This window comes from Mus musculus, chromosome 15 (genome assembly GCF_000001635.26).
Source record: "Mus musculus strain C57BL/6J chromosome 15, GRCm38.p6 C57BL/6J".
Classification (NCBI taxonomy): Eukaryota; Metazoa; Chordata; class Mammalia; order Rodentia; family Muridae; genus Mus; species Mus musculus.
This window is the reverse complement of record NC_000081.6, coordinates 34,452,050-34,474,414: the sequence shown is the minus strand read 5'-3', so window position 1 is coordinate 34,474,414 and position 22,365 is coordinate 34,452,050. Positions and strand designations below refer to the sequence as shown.

The 22,365-nt window shown below is 42.8% G+C and overlaps 1 protein-coding gene across 1 annotated transcript; it reads right to left on the bottom strand.

The window, feature by feature from the left end:
• Window positions 1-522: 522 nt before the first annotated feature.
• On the bottom strand, window positions 523-21,103 carry Erich5 (glutamate rich 5). Its single transcript, NM_173421.2, has 3 exons — window positions 20,708-21,103; window positions 2,831-3,727; window positions 523-1,605 (listed from the first exon to the last, which is right to left on the bottom strand). The coding sequence occupies exons 1-3, from the start codon at window positions 20,766-20,768 to the stop codon at window positions 1,475-1,477; spliced, it is 1,089 nt and encodes a 362-aa protein (NP_775597.1). The 5' UTR covers window positions 20,769-21,103; the 3' UTR covers window positions 523-1,474.
• Between the last annotated feature and the right edge of the window lie 1,262 nt (window positions 21,104-22,365).

Genomic DNA, 22,365 nt, shown 5'->3' with positions numbered 1-22,365 from the left:
AAAAAAAAAAAAAAAGAAAGCAGGCTCAGGAAGATTACATATAAACAGTAAAGCTGAGCGAGGGCATTTTGGGGTTTTGTGTTTTTGGAGTTTCGTTTTTGTTTTGCCTTTTTTTTTTTCCCCATGTGTCTGCTGTGCATGTACACATGTTCTCATATGTGTGGAGAAATGTGTGTGCACGTGTGTGCAGAGGAACACAGCTGATGTTAGAAACATTCCGAGATCACCGCTCACCTTATTCTATAAGGCAGCATCTCTCAGAAGAACTCACGGTTGGCCGGAAAGATCAGGCTCCCTAGCCAGCCAGCCTTGAGGATCCCTGGGCTGCATTCTAGGCAGGATTTACAAACAGCTTACATACCCACCAGAGTTGTTTCTGAGGATCCAACTCCCATTCTTTGCCTGGCAGCAAAAACTTAGCAAACTGCTAAGCTGTCTCCACAGCCCTAAAGCTAGGACTGACTTAATCCTTGCTGGTTGTGTTCCATTTGTTTTTGTCTCAGAAATTCATTGAAAGTCAAGTGATTTAAAATTATTTTACTGCTAGTAAATCACATGAAAGAGAAAGAAAGAGAGAGAGATCACCAACACTCCCCCCCCTTAAGTATAAAATCACCAGCCAATTCAAAATGGCACATGGAAAATGTGGACTCTTTAACTGTAAAAAATCCCAAAGCTTGCAACAGCACCCCAATTGCATCCCTCCAGAAATTTTTGTTAACATTTAGTATGCCATGGGTCACAGTGATTTGTAGTAGTAGATAGATTTCAGGACAGAAAGTAGTTAGAATACAGGCTCCCTGAGGTTCCTTTCTTTCTGTTTTGTTTTTCAAGACAGGGTTTCTCTGTGTAGCCCTGGCTGTCCTGGAACTCACTTTGTAGATCTGGCTGTCCTCGAACTCAGAAATCCTCCTGCCTCTGCCTCCCGAGTGCTGGGATTAAAGGCGTGCGCCACCACGCCCGGCTCAGTCAAATTTCTATTACAGGACAGAAATATTAGGTAGAGTTGGTCCTGTGTTCTGGGGTTATTTAATTTTGTTCCATCACTATTATAACTGCAAAACTCTCTTATCATGAGTTCCTTAAAGTTTGCTAGTTCCTCTCTCTAGACACCTACATTTAAAGGTTTGTACTTTCCTTTTAGGGTCTCATTTTATCCTGAGACCTCATGGCTACAAGGGTGAAGATTGCCTTCTCTCTCTTAGATGATCTTACAGTTTTGATTGGCTATGGCTATTGTCACTTTGAATTCATAATTATCCTAAGTATCTAAGAAAACCGTGTCTGGCTTAGCAGTTTTATGGTGTAAACAATAAAAGAAAACAAACAAACAAACAAACAAAAACAGCATTGTTCTCTTGGTTCCTACAGTCATTTTAAAACTATACTCCTTGTATAAACCACAAAGCCGCAGAAAGGTGGTGCCCGCCCTCCCAGCCTCAAATATCCCTGCCCTCTGGTGTAACACTGCACACTAAGCCCTTCTGTCACCAGCCCCTGCTGCTCCAAGATCCACAGCTTCTCCTGTTTCTTTCTCTTTAGTTTCAGCTTCTTCACTTTCTTTCTCATTTTTCATCTCTGCTTCCACCTTTTCTCCTGTCTCACCTAGAAAAAGCAACCAAAGGAAATAATAAGAGATGCTTGCTTAGCAGTGTGTCCTGGATAGTTTTTTGTCAACCTGATACAATCGAGCATTATTTAAAAGGAGGGAGCTTCAATTGAGAAAATACTTCCATAAGATGCAGTTCAATGCATTTTCTTAATTAGTGATCAGTGGGGGAGGGCTCAGCCCATTGTGGGTGATGCCATCCCTGGGTTGGTGGTCCTGGGCTCTATAAGAAAGCTGGCTGAGCAAGCCATGATGAACAAGCCAGTAAGTAGTACCCTCTATGGGCTCTGCACCAGCTCCTGCCTCCAGGTTCCTCCCCTGCTTGAGTTTCTGTCCTGACTTCCCTCAGTGGTGGGCTATGGTATGGAAATGTAAGCCAAATAAACTCTTTTCTCCCCAACTTGCTTTTGGTCAGGTTGTTTCACAACAGCAATAATAACCCTGAATAAGACACACTGGACACTTATAACCCCAATGGGGACCATTTTTGCCCTCTAGGTCTACACAGTAGGTTTCTTCTATGCTGTCATGCCAGCATTCTCATTACCCAGAGCCTCTGAGAGGCCAATGTCATGTCACTTAACATCCCTAGGTCCTGGCCTGCTTGTAACACCAAGATACAAAATTCCAGTTTTTGAAGAGTTTTTTTTGGGAATAATGAGATGCCTTGGTGGATAAGAGTACTCACAACACACACATGAGGCGCTGAGTTCAGATCCCTAGCACCATGTAAGAAGCTGGTTACAACCAAGCACGACTATAATGCAGCCAAACCAGGCAGATCCTAGAGCTCATGAGCCAGGTGATCCGTCATTCAGTTAGTTATAACTAAAGCAATATGCTCCTGATTGAGAAACTGCCTCAAACAGAAGCAGAAGGGAGAACAGTCAAGGAAGACACCTGATGCCAACCTCTGGCTTGCATACACGTGCACACCTGTACACACTCACATGGACATGGGCATCCAGGCAGAGATACTAATAATAAAGTAAAAATTTTTAAATTTTGAAGCAGCTTGTGTTTTAGAAATACTTTGCTGGGAGCTGAACTGAGCCATGATAGAATGTTTCCCAAGTAAACTGAAGTCTTCTGTGTTTGGGTTAAGTGAGCTTCACCCAACAGAGATGTCAGCAGCTCTATGCCAGCACCCCTGGCCCCACAACTGGCCTCCATCCCCTTGGAGCCACCCTAGCAGTTAGGCCCTGGCTAACCTCCATTTACCTTCAATGTGTTGTTCCTCTTTATCAGGGTGGATTTCTCTGGCCATTTCCACCTTTGCTGCTGTCTCTCCAGTTTCGGCTGGCTGTACCCTGTTTCCACCTGTTACTTGAGGTTCATGGGCATTTCTGAGACCGTCAGGAGCTTCACAGGGTGACTTGTTCATTACAGGTGTTGGCACGGGCTGGCTTCTGCCTGGCATCTGTGATGTTTCGTTCTCTTTGAGTACTGTTTCTAGAGCTTGGGGCTGCTCAGCTTCACCTGGGGCTTCTACAAGTTGCTGCTGTCCGCTGCTTTCTGCAGATTGGATCCCTTCTATTTCTGGAGAGCTGTTCTCTTTGGGAATTGCTTCTAGAATCTGGGGCTGTGCACCCTTTCCCGTTGCTTCTTTTGGTGGTAGCTCCTGAGTTGTTTCCAGAGGCAGAATGTTCTCGGCTGTTTGTAGAAACTTCATCGTCCCAGCCTGTGGAGCTCCAGGGGAGTCCCTCTCTGATGACAGCCTCAGAGGCTTAATCTCAGCATCTCCTTTTAAAGACGGGACCTCTGTCCTTGCTTCCACATCTTTCTTCACTTCCTCAGTTCCCAACATATCATCTTTGCCTCCTGGCTGAGGTTGCTCACACTCCCCGCCTTGCACTAGAGGCTCAATCTTCTTTGTGGGTCTTGAGTGATCTGTGGCTTCCTTTCCAGGGGTCTCATCATTTGCCAGAGATGGTTGATGGTAGGATTTAACACCATTTGCTGTAGGCACCACTGAAGCCTTGGGCCTCTCGAGTGAAGGATGGCTTTCCCTTTGTGTGTTGCCATGAAAGGCAGCTTCTCCTCCTGGTGTACATGGTTTAGGTTGGTCTACACAGAACTTGTTATGTTCTACAGTGGAAGAATTCTCATTCGAAGTTACTTTTGACCAATTTGGTTGAAAAATAAGTAGAAAAGAGAGAACAGAATTGTTATTTAGCTATCTTGGGAAAGTTAACTGGTACCACGTAGATTTAATGGTTCAATCAAACCACAACCCTCACTTAGATCGAAGCCCTTTAATACCATCAGCCCAAACTCCTCACCTTAGGCATTAGAGTCCTCTAACCTGGATTTCTCCTGGGCACCCTGTCAAGGCATCTGTCCCATATACTAACTTATCACAATTATATGCTTCTCTTGCTCTCACCCTCTCTCAGATGCTTTGCTTTTCCATGTGTGGTCCGTGGACTGGCCCCCATTCCCATTACACATTGGTATCGCCTTTCAGTTTAATAATTGTGCACTGATGATCACATAAAGAAGTCACTTGTCATAATATAGAAAACACAAAATGAAGGCCCTGTTCTCAGTCTGACCTCACCTCAACAGACACTCTAATGAGTGGAAAGGAATTTTTTTCTAATTAAACACGCCAGTAATCTATAAAGGCAATTTCTGAGAAAACATGAAAAACCATGCCCTCTGGTATGACAAAATCACGCGAAGCACTGTGAGCGTTCATATACACAGTAGGGAGAGATTTGGCAAGCACTGAACTGAACAGCTTTTTTGTAGTTCCCAAAGAATACACAAGGAGGTCTATCTCAAAAAACCAAAACAACAACAACAACAACAAAACAAAAACAAAAACAAAAACAAAAAAAAAAGGAGGTCTAGAGACTGGGGGGGGGGGTGAGGATAGCTGGAGTTCAGGGCTGGAGTTAGATTGAGGAGCCTGTAGGTGGCGCTGATAGGCTCAGAGTAAAGCATGAACAACAAGACCTGTGAACAAGGCTATACCAGGACTACACAGAGAAACCCTGCTTGGGGGGGCGGTGGGGGGGGGGGGCGGGAAAGTTGACTAAATGGAGTAGAGCACAGCTCAGAAGTACTGCATGTGTTTAGAGTACACAAGACCCTGGGCTCAGTTTCAGCACCAAAGTCAATACACATAAAATCAATATAGCAAACCATTTCTCTCATATTTTGCCAGGAGAAAACAGTAGGAAAATGTATAGATAAATGTTACATTTTCATCAGAAGATTAATGGGCATATTGAGGTATATTCACACAATGGAATGTTACATCAAACATAGTGGCACACATCTGGAATCTCAACAATCAGGAGACAGAGGCAGGAGGACCACAAGTTTGAGGCCAACCTGTTCTACATAATGAGTTCAAGGCCAGCCAGGGCTCCACAGTGGGACCTGACTCAAAGAAATGAAAATAGCAATTGATAAGTGCAACAGCCTGATAATTCACTAATTTTCAAAATTAAATTTCAAAAATTTTCAAAAAATGCTTCATGAAATAAGACTTTTTTTTTATAAGCTAGAAAATATTCCAATCTGCTCCTCAGTAATAGATGCAGAGCAGTGTTTGAGGCCTGGGGCTGGGACAGGATAGGACAGGAAATTTCCAAGAGGCATGAAGAAACATTTGGTAAACAGAAACAATCTCAATCTAGATTGCTGATTGCTATGGGTGCGTTTGTGGCTGCACACATGTGCAAAGGTTGCTGAAATGTCATGGTAAGTGTGCAGGATATATCGACAATACTCCCCCAACCTGCTAACTTTAACATAATAAAATAACATGGAAAAAAACCTAAACATGGGAGTGGGTAGATCCGATATAAATTATTTTTCCCCTTCCCTTCTCCCTCTTGCTCCAGCCCCACTCACTTCAGCCCATAGGGTTTTTTTTTGGGGGGGGGTTGTTTGTTTGTTTTTCATTTGTTTCTCATTACAGATAGTTGTGAGCCACCATGTGATTGCTGGGATTTGAACTCATGACCTCCAGAAGAGCAGTCAGTACTCTTAACTGCTGAGCCATCTCACTAGCCCCAGATACAGATTTTGAAAAGCCTCCTTCTTTGGGGTAGGGACTTAGTTTAGTGCTCTAGGACCCAGAAAGGAAGGATAAAAGCTGGATGTAATGACTGTATGAGGGAGAATCTTGGCTACCACTGAGTAATCGTGTGGATCCTGAAGACAAAAAATATAGGTAAAGGATTTGGGTTGAAAGAGAAAGAGACCTGCATAGTTTTACCTGACGAATGTGGTGGAGGCAGGTGTCGGTTATGAATAGAGAGGCAGCATCTGGAAGCAGCCAGATCTTGACCAGAAATGTGTGTTGCCTGGGTCTAGAAAAGGATGGTTTTGGCATAAAGGCAAAAAGAGGGTGCAGGGGTGGGGTGGGGTGGGATGGGGGTGCTCAGAGAGACAGAGAGATCATATGTCTCTATCTTGCTCTACAGACTGAGTGTGACTCTCACAGGAAGGTCCAGAGATGGAAAAGCACAGCTCAGTAACTGTTTTCTGAGCGGGCAGGTACAGGCTGTCAGTGTTTAGGGCTCATGACCAAACTGAGAGAGTTCTCTCTTCTTTTCCCTTCCTTACTTCATTCAGCATAAATGAAACTTTCAAAACAATAGCAAGAGAGACAGCATAATGACAGAGCTTTCTCAGGACCAGAGAGAACCCGTCATGATCATATAACAACTCACTTTGCTCCCACACAAGGCTGTCCTGGCAGGGACTGCCTTCAGGACGGAGCGTGGAAGTACATTACTGTATTGATCACAGATGTTTGCCCAGTGACATTTCCTGTTTAAATAGTTACTGTGGTGATTAGTACTGTCAGTGAAATGAAGCAAGCCATGTTCACCCACCTGTGGCAGCTTGTTGTACTCCCAAGGTGTCACCCTTCTAGAGGAAGGGAAGGTGCGGGCACACCCAAACCACAGGCATGGGTTTTTATGTAGAATTTTTTTTTTTTTGTAGGATTCTTAACAGCAAATACACTTCACAAAAAAGTTAAATGTGTAGACTTTAGTCAGATTGCTAAATAAGATTAACAGAAGTACCTGATAATCCATAGTACAAGGTGAGGGTTAAGTAACCTAGACAATATCTGAATTAAATCAGCACTCACCCTGAGGAGCCTAATGAGCTTAAAATACAACTGTTATTCCTTATTAGTTAAAGCTCTTCTTTGAACATTGCAACAGAAAGAATGAACTGCAGCATGAGGGGGCTTTGTACACAGTCCCCTGAGCACTATGAGTTGTCAATACTGACCTATCAAAGTGTAGCATTCTCATGGTGGGCTTGGAAGCATGATCAGGGATGGAGAATGGCCCCATAGTCACAGTGGCAACAACAATTTGATCAGATTTGACTGACCTCAAAACGTGCTACTGGTAACTTCTACACAGAAAAACAACAACAGCCACCCCCCCCACACACACACACACACAACGAAAAACCAAAACAGAAATGGCTCCGAGATTAAGAGCATATCGCTTGTCTTCAGGCGGACCCAGCTTGATTCCTAGCACTTACATCAGGAGGCTCACAAACCCCCTGTAACTCCAGCTCCAAAGCCAGACACCTTGGGCCTCTACAGACACCTACACTCGTGTGTCCATCCCCCCACACAGTCACATATCCACGTGCATAACTGAAAAGAATAAAAATGATTTTCAAATTACACACAAAAAGTGTTTCATTCCACTTGTGGCTTCGATTTCATTTTCTATCAAGTCTTCTTCAGTGTCTGCCACAGGAGGCTCTGGACTAGGCACAGGGATTGTAGCAGGAAGGGCTTTTTCCTGCTATCTTAGAGCTTAATGTCTGTAGGAAAATTCAAACAATACCTACTTCCTCACCAACCACAACTTGGTACTCATACGGTACCTGGCACCCGAGCATCTCCATACACACCACATGAACCCCATCCTTAAGGTAGATAAAACAGTGCATGTCCTCTGGCACCCTAACTTGAAGACAGTGACCTACTTTTATTTTGGTACCTAGTCTACATCATTCTGTAATAAGTGCTGAGGAAAGATGCATTGATTCCACATCCAGAACTGGTTCAAGATGGGCTTTTTGAGTCCTCTGTTTCATCAAATCTTACCCTGCTCTGGGCCAAATCCCCTGAGGCTCATTATCTCTGACTCTGTTCTAAATCAGCTCATGCACAAATGTGTTGTGACAGCTGAACCAACAGAACCCTTGTTGCAAGCAGGGTTGTGATAGGCACACAAAGAAACTAAATACCAGGCCACATTACTGGAAGGATTAGAACCACAACTAACATACCTGAAATTCACATTACGGTAGAAGCTTTTCAATCAAGTTCATTGCCCTGATTAGTAGTGAAAACTTTCTACACAGCAAGGAGAAACACTTGAGGTCAATATTTCCTCTGCTAAGCCACACAGAACCCTGAAGGCCTCAGCCAATCTTCATAGATTTCTACAGTATTCCAAGGAAATGCTCTCGGTGTGTTCTGTGCTGCTACCGTGGAGGCTTTAGGTTCTGAGAACTTGTACTTTAATTCTTCTATGGAGAGGCCCTCCCTCTCAGGCCATGGTGCCTTCCATCTCTCTCATAAGCATAGTCACAAAAATCTACTATTAGGCAACTTTGGAAAATAATGGTACAGTATGAGTCTGCCCAGCAGAGTGGTCCACCATACTCATTCTTTCCTGGCTTTCTTCCCAGTCTTACTCTAGGAAAAATACTTCCCATCCCAGCAACACCTGGAGCTATTCTGGATGGTTGTACCATTCTCTGCCTTCCTACAGCACAGTGTGTAAATGTGTTGTCCTGCTACCATGACTCCAATTCCACCCCAAAGTACAATGTGCTCTATCTACCAGTAGATATTAACAGGGTCCTCATTTTGAGCAGAGGTGAACTTAAGCAATATTCCATGTAATTGAACATCATATTAACTAAAAAGACCTATAGAGGTTAAGTTTAAAACCCAGTTTTTTTTTGCGGGGAGGGGGGATTATGTAACGGGGCAGGGGGCAGTGACTGGCATGTTAAGTGAATTAATTGATTTGGAAAAAAAATCAATGTTTTCTAACTATCTGTTAGACATTTTAGTACAAGATTTCTCATCTTGCTATACTGAGAAAGCAGCCATAGACAATGCATAATGAATGTTTAGGTCTGTGTTCCACTGAAACTTGGTTGCATTTCACTGGCAGCCCAGTGTGCCACCCCTGTCTTGGGCAATATTTAGTCTCTCTCCAGATACATTCACTGGATGATCCCTCACAACAACTTCAGGAAATAGACATCATGATTAGCCACGAGGCAAAGAGAAAGGAGTGACTGGTTCAAAGTAACACAATTAACAAGTGGTTCTGAACTAAGACTTGAGCCCAGATAGTCCATCCATAGGCCCACATTCTTTCTTTTCTTTCCATTATTGAAAACAGGGACTATTATTCTTCTGCCTACATCTTCCTAGTATTGGGATTACAGCTATGTACCTGCTATGACAGCTGCAGAACTTACATTCTTGTTTCGTTTTCTTTGTTTTGTTTTGAGACAGGGTCTCTCTACGTCATCCTGGCTAGCCTAAAACTCATTATGTAGATCAGGCTGGCCTCGAACACAGAGACCTACCTGCCTCTGCCTCCAGAATGCTGGGATTAAGTGTGGGTACCACTATGCCCAGCTCATCTGCATTTTTAAAAATATAGATTCATTTTTTTTATTTCCTAAAGTATTATTTTATTTTTTATTATGTGTGTGTGTGTTGGCGGGGGGAGGGAGTATGTGCACATGACTGCAATGCCTTTATAGGCCAGAAGAAGCCATTGTATCTCTGGAACTGGATTACAATTGTGAGCCCCACATGGCTGATGGGGACTGAATCTTGGTCATCTGGAAGAGCAGTTAGTGCTGAACTGTCTCTCCAGCCCCTAATTTTAAAGTTATGTATCTATAATGGGTGGGGGTAGGGGTTGTGTTCATGACTGCAGTGTCCAAGGCAACTAGAGAAGGTTATCAGATGTTCCAGAGCTGGAGTTAGAGGTGTCAGCCTCCCCACAGAGGTTCTGGGGACTGAATCTGAATCTAGATCCTCTGTAAGAGCAGCACATGCTCTTAATCCCTGAGCTGTGTCTCCAGTCTCCAAACCTATAGTCTCAATCATCGATGTGTGCCATTTCCCAGTATGTTGAAACACATACGCAAACAGAAACATGTGTTCCCCTCCCCCCAAAATTGCACAAATAATCAAAGCTTCCTATAACCATCTAATCTAGAAAAAGAAAATGAATTAAACCAAAAGAAACTATATTTTTTTTATCAGAGTAATGGGGAAAATATAAAAAGAAAATCAGCTTATAGATAAAAAAAAAAACATTAAAAATCCATTACCATGGGCTGGAGAGATGGCTCCGTGGGTAAGAACACTGACTGCTCTTCTGAAGGTCCTGAGTTCAAATCCCAGCAACCACATGGTGGCTCACAACCATCCGTAATGAGATCTGACACCCTCTTCTGGTGTGTCTGAAGACAACTACAGTGTACTTACATATAACAATAAATAAATCCTTGGGTCAGAGCAAGCAGAGGTCCTGAGTTCAATTCCCAGCAACCACATGATGGCTCACAACTGTCTGTAACAGCTACAGTGTATTCATATATATAAAATAAATAAATAAATAAATCTTTTTTAAAAAATCCATTACCATTATTATGACTATAGTGAAGAATGAGCAAAGAGAATGTCTTAATGGGGATGTGCAGCATGGGTCTTTATTGGTTTAGGACAGCTGACCAGAGAAGGGTCTCAGCCAGAGAGCAGAGTGGTAGAAATGGAGGTGCCAGGGCCTGCACACACCACTGCTGCCATCTTTCATGTCCTAACACACAGATTATCACAAAGGAAGGCAGCTGCTCCGTAAGGACTTGGGCTGTTGCAACCCCGTCTGACTGTTTCCTGAGGGCTGAAGAATCACCAGCAAGCACACTGTTAAGTCATCCATTCCCACAGACTGAGAAACGGATACACAACATAGATAGACATGGTAAAATTTCACCTACCTTTGCAACGCTTAATTCCTAGGGGCATTTAAAAATGTTTTTTCATTTATTTTTTTTTTTTATATTCTGACTGAATATTCCTTCCTCTCCTTCCAGTCCCTCCCCTACTTCCCCTCTGTCCCCAGCCCCCACTCCATCCACTCCTCCTCAGTTTCTCTTCAGAAAATGGCAGATTTCTCATGGACATCAACCAAAAATGGCATATCAACTTGCAGTAAGACTAGGTACCTCCCCTCATATTAAGGCTGGATGGGGCAATCCAACATAAGGAAAACGGCCTCCAAAGCAGGTATAAGAGTCAGAGACTGCCCCTGCTTCCACTGTTAGGAGTCCCACAGGAAGACCAAGCTACACAACTGTAACATATACAGAGGGCCTAGGTCAGACCCATGCAGGCTCCCTGGTTGGTGGTTCAGTCTCTGCGATCATCTAACAGGTTACTTGATTCTGTGGGCTTTCTTGTGCTGTCCTTGACCCCTCTGACTCCTACAATCCTTCTTTCCCCTCTTCTGCTGGATTCCTAGGCACATTAAAAAAAAAAAAAAAAGAACTTCATTCTTAGAGGCAAAAGTTGGATAACCTTGGACTTAAACATAAGAACACAATACTCTACCAAAGTACACTCTAGATCTTTAAGGAAATTCCCAGGGGGAGAGTCAAGGAAGGTAATTTCCAAAGTCTCTGGGGTCATGCGACATTTGGGAGACATTTACACTCATTGGTCAATACTGAATTCTAGTATTTCGCTTAAAAAACAATTATGCCTAACATAACTCTGAGAGGCTCCACCCAGCACCTGATGGAAGCAGATGCAGAGCCAAACATTAACTAGAGTCCAGTGAGTCTTGTGGAAGAGATGCAGGAAGGATTGAGGGACCCAAAGGGGATAGGAACTCCACAGGAAAACCAACAAAGTCAACTAACCTGGACCCTTAGGGGCTCCCAGAGACTGAACCACCAACCAAAGAGCTAGCATGGACTGGACCTAGCCCCCTCCCCACATATATGTAGCAGATATATAGCTTGGTTGTCATGCAAATCCCCCAACAACTGGAGAGGGGATGTCTCTGAATCTGCGGCTTGTTTCTGGATCCCATTACCCTTACTGGGCCACCTTGTCCGGATGCAGTGGGAAAGGATGTTTCCTGCAGAAACTTGATGTGCCAGGATGGGGTGATACGGGGGGGAGGGGGGAGGGGGCTGAGGGCTCCCCATTCTCAGAGGAAAGGGGAGAATGGTGAGGAAGGAGCTGTGGGAGGGGGGACTAGGAAAAGGGGTGCAGATATTGGGATGTAAAGCAAATAAATAAATTAATGAAAAAATAAAGTTATGACCCAGTAGTACCAACACTCACACACACCAAATCTCATGCATACAAGAGTTTGATGCTTTTTAACAAATAGTGGAAAGGCTTTGAGTAAACCTCCCAGGTGCTGCGACATCTTTTCAGACTTGATGCTGTAAAACATTAACACAGAAACGGAACTGCCCATGAACCTGGATGAGCCCGCCTTGCAGAAAGAAACTCATTCTACACAGTGAAGCTTTGTTTTACTGTTTGTCTTCCTGCAGACCTGAGAGACGTGTCACAGCCCCAGTCTTGCACCACCTGAGCTCCCGTGTCCCTTGCCTGTCATCTCGAGAATCCTCACTCGTGTTCTGCTTTTCTGCATAATCCTCCTATCTTCACAGACTCCAGATAATTCACCTACTCTCCACTCACTCTCCATAGTTACTGAATCTATTTTTCCTACATATAAGGTTGTGATGTGGTAAAACACATGTGTATGTAGGGCTAGACTGCAGGTGAACTGGAGGCTGCCTGATAAGTGGGAGCTTTGGGGTCACACATGCACTTAAACCGTAACTCAATATATCCAATACTCTGGCAAGTTACTCCTCCCCACATAGCTTTCATTTTCCAGTTATATTTGGTACTCTTTGTTTGTTCTTTAAGACCTCTCTGGGCACTAAAAGCACAAAATGAAGTTGTAATCAAGCACCTGGCCTCTTTCCTGCATCCTCCCTTCTCTTGTGTTGATGTGCCTGTATAAGTGTCTGAAAGATTTCTATTGTGAGAAAGACTCGGTGTTGAGGTTGTAAACTTCTGCCACTGTCATAGAGGTATTTAGGCCATTTTCTATCAAAATTATAAACATGTACCCACTTCGACCTAGCAATGCCACTTCTGAGAGATATGCTTGCACACATTCAAAATGATGTATGCACAAGGGATTTCACCACAACCTTGTTCACAAAAGGAAAGACTGGAGAGAGATCAAATGCCCCCCAGTAGGAGACTAGCCAAATAAGTCACACAACAGATTATTTTGTAGGTATAGAAGGGATAACAGTGCTTCCATCTTGTTAGACTTGAAAAAGATATGAAACAGTGGATAGATGAACTATGTTTTACAAAGCCAAGAAAAGAATATCTGCAATGCATTTAAACAAAACAAAACAAAACAAACAAACAAACAAAAAACTCTCAGCTGAGGGTTACGATGCCAGAATCCATGATACTGAGTCAGGGGGATCAATAATCTGACCTACATAGTGTGATCCTGTCTCAAAACCAGGGCCTGCATGGCTCTACACGAGATGGGGTCCTAGAGCTGAGAGAGGTGGACACATGTCCCACCCCTCACCCAGAAGCTATTTCCAATAGATAACCACTTGCAAATGAAAATTTGGTTTTCTCTAAGGGAGACTTACACAGAAACAAACGAGTACATAAGGGTAGGCTGCATGCCCAGCAGGAGATGCCAACAGAAAATGATCTCAAGGGAATCTTTGGAGGTTCCTTGTCTCATAATGTCTTGTCAGAACTTTTCCCTTTTAAAAAAATTATCTTGTTTATTATTTTATTATTTATAATTGTCTTCTGTCTGTTTATTCTGCAGATTATTTGCACAGACATTATGACTTCCTGAGTGTGAATGAGTGGCTCTCTGCATATGTGTCTGTTTCTTGTGTCATTTCTTGGGTTCTTTCCTTCTGTTTGTTTTGTCCTATTCTGATATGTAAAGTTTTGTTTTAACTTATTTTATTATTATCTCTTAGAAGCATGTTTGTTTTCTAATGAGAGGCAGAAGGGGATGAATCCAGATAGGAGGGAGGTGCAGAGGAACTGGGAGGAAGAGATGGAGGGGAAACCATAATCAGGATATGTTATGTGAGAAAGAAAAATCTACTTTTAATAAAAGAGAAAAATACCAAAAATGAAAAATAAAAATAAAACTCAATGGAAAATATACAAAAACAAGCAGTTGAAAAACAAACAAACAAACAAACCCCAAATCCCACCTTTCTAGGGATGGCATGCCTGTAGTGTCAGCTCTTAGAGAGCTGAGGCAAGAGGCATGAAAGCAGCATGGGCTATCTGACAAATTCAAGGCTAGCCTGAGCTACAGAGTGAGAGTTTAAAACAAAACAAAACATATCACCAACAAAACACCAAATAATGAGACAACAGAGGTGGTACAGGTGAGAGAGGGTAATAATTTCCATACATGCCTTTTTTCAAAAACTTCACATTTTGAGCCATACATCTGTATTCCCTACATTTTATCTAAAGTAGTGGTGTATAATACCTAGGTCCATGCCAAAGGCATTTTGAGCATTCAAAACTTAATCCAGAGACTTCTAGCATATGAAAAAAATCCCATTCATATAGTATCTATATGGAAGAAAAAATTCTATGAATTAATGTTAACTTTAGTGATGCCCTTCAATTACAATGCAACAACGATCTGATTAAGATTGAAGAACTGCTGTGTGAAAATATTAGTTGAAGGCTGGACAAAGACCTTTACAAAGGCCATCCTCTTACCATATGAAATTCAAACCTCCCTGATTGCCCAGGGAACAGACTCCAAGCAGCTAGTGAGAATTCCAATTAGAACAAACAGATGATTATAGCTGCCAGTGGAAATGTACACATTAACCTAGTAATGGATTAATCAATAATTACCCTGTATTTATTTTGTCCACATTGGTGCTTAAACTGTAAACCATAGAGGTGGAGAGCCCTGGCAGAAAGGGGTGGCATTTATATCAGGAACAAACGATGAAACGGTCATTACTCAAGTGTCAGCAAGGAGAGGCTGGGGAGATCATTGGAGACATTAAAGCCTATGAAGCGATACAAGCCTCATGCTCAGATTCCATTAGACCAGAAATGGCTGTAATGCTTAGAATTTACTCCAACAAACTTAAGACATTCTAACCTGTGCCTATTTATTCTTTCTTCCCCCAAAAAAGCCTCTCTCCTCCCAGTTTTCTGAATAAAAATGCAAATGGTACTGTAGCAAATCTGGGCCTGTTCTAAGCCTGGAGCAGCCAGAGGCCATTCTCCTGTCTACAAGGCACACACTTGTGTACTGGCTTCAGGAGTGATGGACAGTCCTATGGGTAGGCAGGGAACTTAGTACCAGCCAATATTCAACCACAATTAGTGGGATCCATTATTCCCATGCCTCCCATTAGCTATCTAATCAGTATCAGCTGGCTGATTAACATTTGAGCCTAGAAAATAGGATCTTCTGGGTGCAGGAAAATAGGTCAGTTTGTAAAGTACCAGGCAAGCACAAGGACCTGAGATCAGATCCCCAGAGCCACCCAGAGATGGCACCTATAATCTCAGAACAGATCTCTGAAGCTCACTGGCCAGCCATCCCAGTCCAGTGATCCTTAGGTTCAGTTAGAGAATTACTCAAAAGATAGGTGGGAAAGTCAGAGAGATGACTCAGCAGGAAAGAGCCCAAGTTGAGAGTTCTGTTCCCAGCATTCACATCAGTGGTTCACAATCACCTGACCCAATGCCACATGTACATGTAGCTTGTAAAAAGCGCTTCAAATTAAAAATGCTCACCAAATATTTCTACTTCTCCGAATCTTAGGAATTATAATAGGTGTTTTACTTGTAATATATTTATATCGTATGCCTCAAATCACTCTAAATCCCCATTAAGTATATAGTCACATGCTATGGAAACAACCAAAGAAATATACTAATGTATTATGAATATATAATAATAATATATGGTATAATATACTAGTACACAATTATATGACATATAACAGTGTGATATATCATATCTTTATGTAATACATTACATATTTATAAATAGTATATGTTATATATTTGCATAACATCTAGGTATAGGAGTAAGTACTATTTTTTTTAATACTTTTTAGTATTTCTTCTGTTGTTTCCAGAGGGACCACATACCCAATGGGGGTCCAGAGTGATTTGATACAAAAACTATTATAGTTAGCACAAACTGGCTCAAAAACCTGTGTCTGAAGCTCCACTTGAAGCCTTGGCAGCCCTGACTTGTGGTAAATTATTTGTAAGTCTCTGTAAAGTAGAAATAAGCATAATTCCTAGTTATAGCATTGTTGTCAGGGTTAAATGATTATCAACAGATAATCACCAACAGCAACTTTAAAGAGTAGTTTAATTATCTACATTTAAGTACACAACATGATTAGGTTTTCCTTTCCCTCCCTCACTCCTTCTCTCTCTCTCTCTCTCTCTCTCTCTCTCTCTCTCTCTCTCTCTTCTTCTTCTTCTCTCCCTCTCTCCCTCTCTCCCTCCCCCTCTCTTTCTTTCTTCTTTCTCTCTTTCTCTTTCTCTGTTTTTCAAGACAAGGTTTCTCTGTGTAGCCCTGGCTATCCTGGAACTCTGTCTTTAGACTAGGCTAGCCCCAAACTCACAGATCTGCCTACCTCTGCTGGGATTAAAGGCATGCACCACCATGCCTGGCTCATGATGGGCTTCACTGTACATGTATAGAGGTCAGAGGACAACATTGTGGCTCAGCTCTCTCTCTTTCTACCTTTACATGGGCTCTGGGGATGGGATGAAAGCCTGTCAGGCTGTTGCTTTACCCACTGAGCCATCTCCCCATCACCAAGATGTTTTAAAATACTTATATAGATTCTCCATCTTCTTTTTTATGTATAGCATCACCTAGATCGACTCTTGTCATTATGGTGTTTATATCTCTGGACTTAATCATCTTACATAACTGCAGCTCCATACTCTTTGGCTGACATTTTCCCATTCCTCTGTCTATCCCTACTACTCACAACCAACAGTCTACTTGTGGGAAGCCACATGTGCCGTTGCAGGGTGGCACTGGCTACCTGGCCACCACGCATAAGTTTGGGTAAACAACCAATGTGTACATATGCCGTAAAGTTTTCCACCAAGTCACTGCCTGGCCCGGGCATGATAATGAGGCTCTGTGAGGTACTGAGAGAGAATAACCAATCAGATGAGAGATATGCAAATGAGGTATGATAATGAGGCTCAGTGAGGTACTGAGAGAGAATAACCAATCAGATGAGAAACATGCAAATGAGGTGGAAAGCATAACCAATCCGGGTGTGAGACACACCTCTCCTAGGCCTATATAAGCAGCACCAGTTCTGGGTTTGGGGTCTTTTCGCCTCTGCAATCAAGCTCTCCCAATAAACGTGTGCAGAAGGATCCTGGTATGGCGTCTGCTTTGCTGGAAGTCGGGCGCTCACAACATCTACTCCTGTGTCTCTGTGAGACTGGGGTTTCATTCTCCAAGGTAGTGTAGTACTCATAAATAAAATGTAGCATTTGCTGTGTTCAATGAAAACGAAAGTATTAAAGGTGAAACCCAGTATAAATTCATCTCATCTCTGTTACTGGATACTGTGTACGAGGCTCAATGGTCCCGAGTATGATGTACTGCTTGCAAGTTGAGCACTTAGGAAATCTTGGTCAGAATTTAATGAAACTTCCTATATTGTCAAATGTGGCTTCTCTAAAACACTTCCCAGGGAGGCTGGAGAATAGTTCCATGATTTAGAGCACTGGTTACTCTTACAGAAGACCCAGGTTCAGTTCCCAGCACCAACACGGTGCTCATAACTATCTGTAACTCCACTTCTCGGGAATCAAATGCTGTCTTCTGACCTCCTTGGGTGCTGCATGTACATGGTCCACATACATACATGCAAATGAAACACTCAAACGTATAAAACAAAATAAACATAGCTCTTTTAAAAAGCATTTAACCCCTCCCAAATAGCCGGCTGATAAAATAGTCTGTTGAATTTTGCTGTTGTTTAGCTGCAGTAAAGGAAAAATACTGCCCTGACAATTTGCTCTTAGTAGTGGTCCTGGGTAGGTTTTGTTTGTTTGTTTGTTTTACAACTTGACACAAGCTAGAGTCATTTGGGATGACGAAACCTCAACTGAGAAAATGCTACTAACAGATTAGCCTGTGGGAAAGCCAGTGGGAAGATTGCTGATGTGGGTAGGTTCAGTTCACTGTGGGCAGTGCTATCCCTGGGCAGATGATATATAAAAAAGCAAGCTGAGAAAACCATGGGGAGAAAGCCTCTAATCAGCATTCTCTATGGCTTCTGTTTCAGTTTCTGCTTCTCAGTTCCTGCCAAGAGTTCCACCCTAACTTCTCTCAGTGGTGAAGTACGATCATCTCTCCTTCCCAAGTTGCTTCTTGTCATGATGCTTATCACAGCAATAGGGACCTTAAGTAAGGCTACTGTCACGGTGGAAGTGAAAGGTACCGTATTTATAAGATTTGGGAGATCTGAAGCTGGGCACGGTGATGAGGCAGCCAGCACTTTCTGAGTTCCAGGCCAGCCAGGGCTATAAAATTAGACCTTGTCTAAAAAAAAAAAAAAAAAAAAAAAAAAAAAGCCACTCCCAAACAATAAGGTTTGGGAGATTTGTTTATATTTGTGTTTTTGTTTTCCCAAGACAGGATTCCTTTGTGTAGCCCTGGCCGTCCTGGAACTCACTCTGTAGACCAAACTGGCCTCCATTTCACAGAGATCCACCTGCCTCTGCCTCCCAAGTGCTAGGATTAAAGGGCTGCATCACCATTGGTGGAGGGGGGGTGCAGGTGTATCTGATTTAAGAGTAGTCTCAAAATGGAACCTAAATGGAATATGGCAAAGTTTCTGACAAAACAGAAGAAGTGATGTTTGGGAGTCTTTCACAGTCTTCTGCCATTTTAGACTAACTGCCATTCCCTTTACAATCTTGCACTTCTGCCCACTAGAACCATTCACCAGTGTGAAGCTTCCATTTTTCACCAAGAGCCTATTACATACTAAACATGGTTAGGCACTGGAGTGAATGGATGCATATTACAGGCATCTAATAAATGTGGACTTTTTATCTAAAAGCACACATACACAGGCTTGGGTTATATCTAGAATTTAAAGAAATTTTAAGCTGTACAGAGAGTAATGAATTATTTATCAGGCCTCTAAGATCACAAAGTTGAAATGCTGAGCATACAACAGTATTCAATTACCAGGGTATTGTCCCATGGAGGCTCTGAGGCAATACACCTGTTGGTTGATTCAGTATGTGTTTCAAGCAATTTATGGTACATACCAATCAATTTCCTATATACTCAAATTTAACATTTCTTTCAGAACAACATTTATGCAAAGAAATCAAGGATTTAAAAAATAAGAATTTAACTCATATGAACTGTTAATATAGTGATCAACTGCCTTCTAAATGAGAGAATGGGGGCTTTATTTCCATCCTATTGATTAGATACATTTGCCATTACTCCCTCGAGTTACATTCCCTGGGATGTGTGTGTGTGTGTGTGTGTGTGTGTTCTATCATTGAGCTACACTCACTCTAGCCAGAGCTCTGTTTCTTAAGCCAGGACACCACTGACAGGTTGAAAGAATCTGTGATAATATTATCACCTGAAAACATCACTTTTCCATGTTTGTCATAAGTTCTCATGAATTATCATGGACAAGGGCAAAAATCCATCTGATTTTATAAAATGGGACATGAAACATGAAAACAATTTCTAACTCTATTGGCCTTAATGGAGGTCGTTGAAGTATGAGGGTTCTGAACTCGGGGTAGAAGTGGGGTGGAGTCAGCAGACACTGTGCTTTAAAATAGACTTCCCATGTCTTTACATTGACAAAGGGTTTGAATCATTTGCACATTGAGCTTTGATTTTTGTCTACTTCCTCACTTTCTGTTTATCTACAGAAGGTAGAAATCTAGATGCTCACAGCACAAAAATAACAGCAATACATTTCTCAGAAGGATATATTGGCTACGTTCTGAAATATCATGAGTTATAATCTTGTGTTCTCTGCCTGAAAACAAAACAACCAAAAACTGCTGCTTCTGCAGTAACACCGGTGAAAGGTATTTTTTTAAAAAGTAAAATTCCCCCAAAACGTCGTGCCTTGACAAAGACTACATATATATATATATATATATATATATATATATATATATATATATATATATATATGCTGCTTTAGGAAATGCACTCAATGTTATAAGCCCATGTCCAAAATGCTAGCAATTTATAATCTAAGAACTACTGTAATCTACTGACTGTAAAACCCAGTCACTCTCTAGTTCGTTGATCTATATCTATTCATTCTACAGTATTTATCACTGTCAGAATGATTGTACGTGTTTATATTCCTCTCCAGCATCTGTGTACACTTATTATACACAGATGATTAAAATGTGCTGGCTGAATTTCTTAACAATAATCAATTATGGCTACCTTTCATCACACACAATATGCCTCAAGAATATATAAATCGAGGCCAGGGGAAAGTGTTTGTGATCTCTCAAAACCTCGGGAGGAACCTATTATATGAAGGGAATGCTCATGGGTGTTCTCCGCATTTTGTCATCTGGCAATGCAGAACCGTCCACAGGAGAGCAAAATGGGACTTTCAATGGGACATTTCTCACCTGCATGGTGAAGGGGGACGTCGGATCTAGTTTAGTTAGTAAATTTAGCACCAAGAACCCTCGCTCCCACCAGGCAAGGCAGCACTCAGCTCCTGATCGGGCACACACGGTGGGCGCACTGGATGGGCACCCCTCAATCCCACCCTCCCAGTTGCGGTGTCCTTCTGTGGGAATGAGCTCTTCCCCTGCTGGCGAGGCTGGGCCAGGGCCGCACCCTCTGGATCTGGGGGCAGCCCGCACAAAGAATCCCCCCAGCGTTGGTGCAATGTGGGTCCTTTGCTCACCTCCGCTGCCGAACCTGCTGCTGTCGCCCGCTTTGTTGAGGGCGCTGCTGGAGCAGCCCATCGCTCAAAGAGCAGTCACCTGGCCCAGCCCCTCACGGGTGTGGATGCGATGCTCACCGCAAACCTAGCGGCTGAAGTTTCTCCAACTATTTGATCTTGCTTTCCCAAGAGCTCAAGGCACAGGCACACCTAGCGGAGTTCTGGCTACGGGGTGCGCACCTGGAGGGGCAATCGAGAGACGCACAGGTGGATAAAGCCGGAGAAAACAGAGTGCCGGACAGCTGGAGGAGCAGCAGGCAAGAGAGAGCAGGGGCAATTAAAACCAAGGAACCTGCTGTACAGGAGGCGTAGGGCGCTGGGAAGGGAAATGGGGAAAAGCTCCGGAGATGAGATGGGGGACAAGGTGAAGTGCTGGGAGGGAGAGGGTGAACAATCGTCCCTAAATAGCTGGGGGGAGGAGGGGCGGCGGCTGCAGCCAGAGGCAATTGATTGGTAGACTAGATGTGCGGTGACAGCTTTATCCTCTTACATAACTCGAACACAGTTACCATAAGGAAGTTCAACAACGAATACCAAACTGCTAGACCTGCCCTCCACAGTCAGGTCCCAGCTCTTGGTGCATTCAGAGCTACACCTGTCTCTCTGGTGTCCTACTTCTCTTTTGTTTGCTTCCATCTGGAGCAGTTCCCCTAATCATGCTTTGTCTTTTTAATTAATTTTTTAAATTACTATTTTTATTTGAGAGGGAGTCCATACATAGTCCTAGTCCTGGCTGTCTTGAAATTCATTATGTAGACCAGTCTGGCCTCAAATTCTTTTTTTTTTTTTTTTCTTGACAGGGTTTCTGTGTGTAGCCCTGGCTGTCCTGGAAACTCACTCTGTAGATCTTTAGACCATTCTGGCCTCGAACTCAGAAATCTGCCTGCCTGCATTGCCTCCCAGGTGCTGGGATTAAAGGTGAGCACTATCATGCCAGGCCATTAAATTTTGTGTCTGAGTGGTTTGGTATCACATGTGTACATAGTGCCCACAGAGACCAGAAGAGGGAGTTGGAGTCTCTGGAACTAGAGGTACAGATGGTTGTGAGCCTCTATGTGGGTGCTGGAAATCTAACCTGGGTCGTCTGGAAGAACAGCAAGTGCCCTGAAGCGCTGTGCCACATTCCCGCCCCTTGCTTTGTCTTCAATGGCTTTAATGTTCAGAACAGGCTATGCGTCCTTATTGAACATCATTTTGTTTTGGTTCTATTTGGTTTGTTCAATATTGTTTTCATGTGATAAAGTTTGACCGTAGTGATTCCCACTCATTGCTAAGGAATCATCCAAAACAGAGCGCCCTGATACTGGGAAGTTGAGGTAATGCTTACTGGGTTTCTCCCCTGCAGAGTTGATACTGTATGATTGTAGTGTAAGGGATGAGACTGGTAGGCTAAGTAAAGCTCTGTTTCCCATCAAACTCTTATAGCTACTTTTATCCTATCCTCTCTAACTGGGATCAGTTATTACCATTATGGAATGGTGTCTTTCTACTCATATTACTCCTTCTACATTTGTTAATTGGCATTTTACTTTAAGGAAGCATTTTCCTTTATGTTCCCCTTATTGATTTACACCAGTAGATACTCGCAAACCCTTAATTATCCAGTGTGCTTCATTACC

Excerpts from the sequence above, each read along its gene's own strand:
- Erich5 (NM_173421.2), bottom strand. The coding sequence starts at position 20,768 with ATGGGCTGCTCCAGCAGCGCCCTCAACAAAGCGGGCGACAGCAGCAGG. Across the intron at positions 3,728-20,707 it reads CAGCAGGTTCGGCAGCGGAG|TAACTTCGAATGAGAATTCT; the intron begins GTGAGCAAAGGA and ends ATTGGTCAAAAG. Across the intron at positions 1,606-2,830 it reads AGAGGAACAACACATTGAAG|GTGAGACAGGAGAAAAGGTG; the intron begins GTAAATGGAGGT and ends TGCTTTTTCTAG.